The sequence below is a fragment of the Athene cunicularia genome, assembly GCF_003259725.1.
Source record: "Athene cunicularia isolate RWA chromosome 1 unlocalized genomic scaffold, athCun1 chr1_part1, whole genome shotgun sequence".
Taxonomy (NCBI): domain Eukaryota; kingdom Metazoa; phylum Chordata; class Aves; order Strigiformes; family Strigidae; genus Athene; species Athene cunicularia.
Window position 1 is genome coordinate 20376219 of NW_020799091.1, and position 8924 is coordinate 20385142.

The following is an 8924-nucleotide window of genomic DNA, read 5'->3' on the forward strand; positions in this document are numbered from 1 at the left end:
AGGCCATCTGTAGGCAAAGCAAGTGAGGAGGACTTCTTCACTTTAAGTATTCTTTCTACTCAGAATACATACACATAAGTATTGCACACTTCTGCCTTTCTGTAAGGACTGAGATGCTCATTGCTCGGATGATGAGCTTTGTAATGTTCAGCTTATGTCCAGAAACCCCAAGAGTGCTTTGCTTTGCATTTTTATCTACCATAACAACTAACACACATTGTAGAAACACAAGTACACAGTTGGGGAAAAATGGGGAAAGAATATAGTGAAAACTGAGACTGAACAACAGAAATGATAAATCTTACCAATGTGTGCGATATAGCTCAACAGTAATTCACACAAAGCCTCGATTATTTACTTTGCAACTTTATTTCTTTATAAGTTACTGGTATAAAGTTTAATATCTAATTATACAGTAATCTGGGGATTTTAAAGGAAGTTTATTTTGTCCTTTTTTGTGTCGTTTGCCATTTGGTCCTCAAACATGTTTTAAGAGGACTAATATTATATGCGTACCTTAAATTTCTGTACAAAAACACTTCAAGCCTTTGTTTTGTTTTTGAGTAGGATGCACAAATCATGCATATTGTAGACAATATAATGGTCAAGGAAATATTTCCCTCTTTAAACTAAGGCAGTTAAAAAAAAAAACCCATGAATATCAATAGAGTAATTTGGAAGAGTAAAAGGCTTCCTCAGTGCTCATTTATTCTTTGAGCAAACATAATGTTCAGTAAGACACACCCTCTTGGAATTATTGATTTGATTGCTGTCTGCATTGAAAAGACAGAGATTGTCAAAGACAGCATTTAATTATGTACATTTTATAATGTCACTAACCCATTCATTTTTGAATATGAACTCATCAGCATTAAGCATTGTGTAAAACCACATGCAAAAACTGCTGTAAAATTTTTTAAATAGAACCAAATTGTCAAGTTTTTGGAAAGGATATTTCAATGTTAAAAAAAATATAATCTATTAAAGTGAGCACTTCAAGTAACTTAAATATCTTTAGCAAACATGTCCAGCAAGAAACTCTCTGTAAAATAAATTGTTCTTAGAACAAAAAGCTAATGAATGGCTATTTAGACACTAATTTTTCAACACAGTGGTGGGTCTGTGTGAAACAATTTGTAATCTAAATAAAGTGAGTCCATTACACTATTAAAAAAACATACATTAAGCAGGACTGATTAACTATTGCATTTCTGTATTTACAAAAGTGCTTAGCATAACAAAATTACCTAAAAAAATATAAACTTTACCGATATCATTTGGTTCTATGTGTACTCCTAGATCTGCACTTGGAGAAAAATAGTATTTACATTGCTAGAGATTTAGACAAGTTTTCTATTATTTTTAAAGAAATTTAACAAAACTGCCCACACAAATGGACCCCTATGTTAGTCAACTCATTCCATCTGGCTCATCATAAATAGAGCAGAAGCAAATCCTTGAGTACTAAGCAGTATAAATAACGCTAGCCATTGTCTGTGGCATTAGACCCCAGTACAGGCTGCCGACAAATTGGGCAAGTGGAGTTTTCAGAAAGCCAGCGATCAATACAATGAATATGAAACTCATGCATACAAGGTAACTGCCTTAGTTTATTCCCTGTTACATATTCATTAATGCAAACACTACATGTTTTACTTATTTCATTTTCAGAGTGAATATCCCCATAGTTCCGGGTAGAAAGATTGTCAATCTGCTCTTTGGTTAAACCTCTTAAACGATCATCATCATCATCTTCATTCAGCAAGAAGAAGTGGGCAAGTCGCAGTATGGGCAGCGTTCCATTTTCCACTAGGTTGTTTGCATCTTGAGACTGCCTGTTATCTGGGGTGTCATTATTGCGACCATAGCGTGGAGTATCATCCCTCTGTCCATTTGTTTCCCTGCTGCCTTCCACCGCATGCCCATTCCTAGATGAAACCTCACTTGGATCACTGCTATTGTTTTCCGAACTGGAGTTATTCTGCTCTGACGGTACATCCGATAAGTGATGACCACCTCTTGGCACTTCCGAGTTAGATTCAGTTTCCATTAAAGAACTCAGTTCTCCAAAACCTGTCATAATTTGTCTAAGGATTGATCGAAGAGCTACTGATGATGGTTCACCAAGCCCAGTTTCTGAAATCCGACGAAGAGGTATCCGTATAGTGCTAACATAGGTTCGAATACCTGCACGTTCTGATCGTGATATCGTACGCCGAAATCCCCCACTGTCACTTTCAAAGGTAACTGTGTTTTCTGCCATTCCTACTCTAGAACGAGTTCTACTGGCAATACTGTCCCGATCTCTGTTTTCTCCAGGACGAATTCTTCTCACCTGAAGATCTAATGTAATTGTTGGATGTCTTCTAACAGCAGCTACTGGCCTACTAGACTCCTCTTCTTCCAAAGTTATTCCCAGGGATGGGGCTATACTGGAAAGTTGAGGAGTCTGAGTGTTACCTCTTGCGTGTTCTTCGGCAGGCTGTGGAGAAGGCCGAGCTGTTTGTCTTCTACTTCTGTTGACTTGCTGTGCATTTCTATCCTGCCTCTGCCCATGTTCCTCAGAATGAGCAGTATCACCTTGCCTTCGCAGTGGAGAGCGGCTTCGACTACTTAAAGTAGACCTCAGCCGCAGAATTTCTAGTCTTTGGTTTGTAGTCATCCGAACATTAGTTCTAGCTCTACCTCTTGTGACTCCTGTAGAAGTGCCTCTTCCTGGCAATTCTCTTTGTTCACCAGCAGCTGCAGAATTATTACGTGTAGTATTTGTTTGGGAAAGGCCTGTCAACTCCCTTGTTCTACTCCTGAGCCGCCCTGAGAATGGATGAGAGGTTGCTTCAGAATTTCGTGCCACAGAGCTTCTTACAGACCTGGTCCTTGCAGTGCTTGAAGCCTCACTGTTTGTCTCTCTTGCAGTCCTGCTTCTCGTTTGTGGGGTTATTGGACTGACAGCTCTTTGATATCTTCTTTCTAAATACATTCTGCTGCTATCTATACCCACATACTCTTCACCAGCAGTTTCAAAACTGTTATGATCATGATTTATGTTGATTTCAAGACTAAATCGAAACTCCCCACTGTTTGGATTTGTTCGACTCACAGCTCTCCAGGTTTGGTTCCCACTCTGTCCACTGCGAGTGGCATTTCCTGTACGACGAAATGTGTTCAGCCATTCAAGCAAAGAGTCACCATTTGAATTTTCTCCAAGAACATCAGAATCTGAGAGAAACAAAGAGTTGCAAACATTCATACTACTGCATGCTCAACATACTATGATGCACTCCAAATCCTCTACACTTGCTGGGCCCTGACTTCAGAAACGATACAGTAGTAGGACAGCTACCTTGCTATGCTAAAGTAATTTTGCCAAAAATATACTGTATGTAAAAACATCAGCAAAACTCAATCAGTCCAACAGATTTTTGTCTCACCAGCAGATAGACAGAGAAATGAACATGCCCAGATGGTCTCTTCTGGGAAAGTGTTCAGAGTGAGGTGGTCCAAAGTTAGTTGTGTTTGTCCAATATCTGTCCCTCACTTTAGCTGTCAATTTGAGGGTATCCTAGTCAACTAATTTTGATAAAGCAAGGAAACATATGGTAGATTTAGTCTTCTTTTGGAAAAGATTTTTAAAAATTGTTTTATACAAGCAGTGGAATAAATGATGCATGATTTTGACAGATTTGCTCCTTTTTTGCAAATATACCCTTTTCCTAATACAGTATCCACAGCTCCATTCCCAAATCTCCTCCAACTACAAGCTAAGAACAGATACAATTGTTGTAGTTAGTGCTAACTATGTGTATAAAGCAAGCCAATGGTCATAACCACAATGAAGGTTTTCCTTTGAAGAGATCAGATTAAGCTCTCCCTATCCCACCTGCTCCCCACTTTCATGAAACCTGCAGGAACTTTGGTATCTTCATTTCTGAGTTGCCTATTCCCCTCCTAAATCTGACTAGAATTGGCCAAATGATGAAGCCAATATTGCTGGAGAAGTGAAGACAGACAGTGTACATAATAGAAGTCTCACTCCATTAAAACAAACGGAAGTAACAAAACCAACAAAACAGCAGAGAGATTAACTGTTTTCCAATTAACTTCTTTTCTGTCCCAACTTTTCTAATACATGACAAAACCTTTTAGGAATTAGAAGAATTAAAATTATTTTTGTGCTATTACATTTACTAGCAAAGGGAAACCAGGAAAAGAGGAGAAAGTAATTAGTGGTCAACATAAATCAGTTTTCATGAGGTATTTAAGTTCGTGTTCGTATCATTAGGAAATCTCACTAACTTTTACAACAATCCACAAAGGTTCAATGATTAAACGAGTCCTGAAATTGCACTTCTCAAATATCTATACAGAACAATATTTATGCATCACATACTATGTGTATCTATATATGTCAGCAAATAATGTTTACCTCCAACAGTTCTACCTTCACCTTCTCTGTTATCCCGATCAGTCCGTGATGCCAGACGCTCCTTAGCCCCCTCCAAGCGCTGCTGCAACTCTTCTGCTGTTATTTCCCCTGAAATAATTTACATTTTGATAATGCTGTTAGATAAGACATTATTATTGGCTCAACACAGCCGTGCAGAAGTAACAATATTTTCTATCTTGAATGAAAATCTTCAGAAACAAAGTCAAATTAATGAAACAAAAAAATCCTCAGCACTAATGTGAGACTGTTATGTGGGTACACAGATAACAGAGGAAGCAGGTACTGAGATGGAAGAAAAAAAAAGATGCTGAATGTGTGTGGAGAGGATGCCAACTTTTAGTAACAACTCAGAGGCCCCCTGTGGGAATAGAGCAGAGGACTGGCCAGGAGGATCATAAAGATGCTCAAGTGACTTGCAGTGGTGTTGAAAAACACATACATCATACTAATTGTTGTTTAGCTTCGTATGCTTGACTGCATTTATATAACACAGGCCTGTAATAGACTCAGAGGCACCTTATCAAACATCCTTGAGATTTCTACCCTGCCGTGAGAAAGATCAAAGCACAGTGGAAAGCTACGCCTGTGAAAATCCCTGATATATACAGGCAAAAGCAGCGTGTTTGCAATCTTTTCTTTTTCCCTTTCTGGCTAGCAAGGGCCGAGCTCCACAGTGCCTGTGCCCCCACTTGTATGCCCCTGCCCAGGTGCTGCTGTGGAGATCCCCTGGCTTGTGAGGTAACAAGAATAAATTTACCCTTTGCATTTCATCCATGGTTTTGTGCTTGTTCCTGTGTCCTGCTTGTGTTGGCTCCCATACCCCCCTAAACTGCCACATACCAACAGATATAGTGTACCAGATGTTAATTATTTGAGTTTGGATATTATCTATATATGGAGATGCTGCCTTTAAAAGTTACAGTTTTATTTCGGCTTCACTAAGTTGTTAATTTTTACTGAATATCACTAATTCTGAATGGAAAAGGAGGATTTTTTCCTTTCTAGAAAGCTGCAGAAGTCAGGCTACTTGAGTCACAGAACCACATGTGGTGCCTGACAGCAGTAGTGTTACTTCACATTACACCTTTTCTACTGAATGTATCCACATCTTACCAGGAGTGCCAAGCAGGTTGTGGTCTCTCATTAACCTGTAGTCTTCTTCGTTGAGTTCATTAATGAACTGGTAATAGGCCTCCTCCCTGCTGAGGCGCTCCAGCTGTCGTTGTCTCTCATCTTCACCATGACTATGCTCTCGTGAAGATGCCTGCTCATTGTCGTTTCCTGCATGGTGCTGAGAGCGATCCATAACAATAATGCCAGGCTGTCCTGAACAAAAACAGAAGGTTAGACTGCACAGTAACCACAGTCAGAATTTACCTAATTTACAGTAAAATATTCTCAGTAATTCCCATGAAATTATTTTATTAATAGCTAAATATGATTAAGATGAACCAAGCTCTATCTCACGTGCAAGTCAACAGTGTAGTTTATTATGCAAGTATTTTGCTTCTAGCCTGCTGAAAAATAGTTCTAAGTCCCCTTTGGTCACTGAAAGGACATACCAGTTGGTACAGCAACTTTAAAATAAAAAAGCAATGACAGATTTTTTTTTTTAAGCTAAATAAGGATATTCTAGAAAGTTAAAGGAATAATGTAAAATCTATTTCCCTTCTCCTAAGTAAAATACAACAGCAGAGTAGATTATTTTGAAACCTAAAGTGTCATAGAAAACTTTGTTCTCTAATTACTGGACTGTAATTACCCAGTGTAGACTTCTAACAACCACAACTACTGCTTCAGAGATTACTATCTTCTACTCTAAGCATTTACTGCTAAGCAGGTAAGGCTAGATTAGTATCTCCATCAGTACTATCCCCCACATAGTACAAAGCCTACAGATTCATTTTTTGTGGAACCGACTCTTTAGACATTCTTTAATTTTTAGTATATTTTCCTTGCACTCTCTAATCCAAAGATTGGCTAGCAAAGGGAAACTCATCTCCAGAAAACTGATGAAAAAGAGAAAGGACTATACCCACATTTTTTCACCACTTTCCAAACACTGAACCAGTGAGACCACACTATCAGAAGGCATAAACAACCTTCCAGTGTCAGAAAGAGGCATCATCTCTGTTGAAAGGTGCCATCACACCTCTCTCTGGTTAGGACTCAATCATCCTGGGCCAATCAGATCTCAGACCACTCCTCACCTTTTCTATTTTCTACAGAAAACCTGTTCTTCAACATTCAATTTGAAAGAAGAGAAAATGTTGTCCTTTCAATGGGGCTTCCTGTTTAACAAAAGCCACTGTAATACCTGCTGCCGCAGGCACCTGACAAGAGAGATAACTTCTCTGACCAGGCCAAAAAACCCCAACCATATAGCATCATTCTGCTTCCGTGTGGAGAGGAAATTATTAGGTAAATACTTTTTTTGTTGTTGTTGTTCAATTCACAAACAATATCAGTCACTTCATGTATGAATTATGGGGAAAACAGAACAGCATTCTCAGCACACTCCTGACCAGTAATTAGCCTTCACAGGAAAGGTAACATGACAACAGACAGACCAAACCAACTAACTATTAGACATACATTCAATAAAGAGCAAATCTTTATCAATGCTGCCAACAGATATGAAGAATCAGAAAATGTATTTGCCAACAGCAGAAGCTGGCATACATTTAATATACCTTTCTTATGTTCTTTGTGGGATCCATTCTGATGCATCCTTGGTCTCCTCATTTTCCACCCCATAATGCTACTTCTCCCCCTACACAGGTTACTGCTCTTCTAAACACCTCATCCCAATAAATCTTTACACTCATCTGTCTTCTGTGTCCAATACTGTATTTTGATGTATTTAATACTTCCTCACAGCTCTTTAACTCACTTAAAATAAATCAAATCCAAGTATCTCCCCTTCAAGACATTTTCTATTACCATAATATTTGTGGGGGTTTTGAATTTACTGTTGTCCTCTTGGCTCAGCCTCACAAGCTGTAGGTAACTGCTGACTTCCATTTCCCACAAGGGCTATGTTCGTGCTATCAGGTCACTTCTCATAACACATTTGTAACACAAATTTCTCAGCCAGCTCTGTGTCTTACTACTCTGGTTTCCTCAAAACAAAAGCAATTTCTACCCACCCCCCCAACAACACACAGTCAGCACTATTATTACCCTGATGACACCCATCACTTGACTGTCAGGAAAATGCTCAATCCATACTGCACTGAATATTGAAGGGCCTCTGTCCTAGATGACTTACAACTTGACATAGGTAAAGCACGGAGGGGAAAGAGGACGGATAAAATTAATTTAGTTTCAACTTAGGTTGCTATTTAGGTGAAAGCCTTAAAACAACTAAGGTGTTACTGTTAAACAATGACCACAGTAAGTTAAACAACTTCCTGGGTAAACCACTATATTGCTGCACAGACAAAAAAAAAAAAAAGAAAGAAAGAAAAAAGCCATAAATTCTTAAGATGCGAAGTCCATCACATGTAGTCCCCCTCAATCTAAATTTTAACTGTTGTTCAAAAGAGAGGTACTTTACTTTTCATTTCTCATCCAGAGAAAATGTGGGTGGTAGAAAAAAAAGTTACTGTTTTGTTGACAACTCTATGGTAGGATGATTAGTCACAGTCTTTAATGACTCACTTAGAAACAGTAAGAAGTGTTAAGTGTTCAGTTGTCCCATCTGTTAAACATAACTGCACGGATGACAACTACTATCCATATTTATCAAATGCCATCAAAACTAAGTACTTTGAAATATTTTAAGTGCCAAAGTAGTGAAAGCTGAAGGGTATTAACTGCATCAAAATGAAGTACTTTGGCACATAAAATATTTCAGAGTTTTGAAAAGTTGAAGGATATTAACTACTAAGATGTAAAAAACCTGAAATCGAAATTCAGTTGACTCAGGATTACTCTTCCTTTGCAAAGAAACACGAGCCACATGTTAATAGTTTATCTATATTTGTAATTTAACACTAACTCCTTTAGTTCTTAATTCATAGTTAATCTGGCCCATCCTTGAAGGTTTACACTCATTTTGAGCTAAGCAATATACACCTTACGCTTTTAGGTTATGACATCTTTCCATGAACTACTACCCCCAATTCAGTTAGGTACTCATTTTCTGAAAGACTACCACCTGATTACAAGCAAGACGACTACGGAGTTTGGATGAGGAAGCCTCCCCGCGACAGGGCTATTTAGCATTTCTGTCACATTGCAGCCTCCAGGAGAGATGATCTCACCGACTTTGGGAAAAAAAAAAAACAAACCAAAAAAAACCCCAAAAACCACAACACACCAAAAAAACCCAAACCTAGAAAACCCCACAGAGCCTGGGGAAGGAAAGACGGACAAAGGAAGAATCAGAAGGTGATTAAGAAAGAGGCCAGGACACCCAAAGCGATCCAAGCTCAGGGCCTGGGGCCGGCCGGCCGCCTCCCCCCAGCGCCCA

At 38.8% G+C, this 8924-nt stretch overlaps 1 protein-coding gene across 2 annotated transcripts; it reads right to left on the reverse strand.

Moving 5' to 3' along the window:
• Window positions 1-350: 350 nt before the first annotated feature.
• On the reverse strand, window positions 351-7880 carry RNF6 (ring finger protein 6). Of its 2 annotated transcripts, XM_026851288.1 has the most exons (5): window positions 7218-7880; window positions 7141-7187; window positions 5561-5773; window positions 4427-4534; window positions 351-3219 (listed from the first exon to the last, which is right to left on the reverse strand). In XM_026851288.1, exons 2-5 carry the CDS (start codon window positions 7175-7177, stop codon window positions 1484-1486), a joined length of 2094 nt encoding a protein of 697 aa, XP_026707089.1. In that variant the 5' UTR covers window positions 7178-7187; window positions 7218-7880; the 3' UTR covers window positions 351-1483. The 2 variants fall into 2 exon arrangements, with proteins under 2 accessions (XP_026707089.1, XP_026707082.1); XM_026851281.1 differs by having other exon boundaries at window positions 7141-7880.
• Between the last annotated feature and the right edge of the window lie 1044 nt (window positions 7881-8924).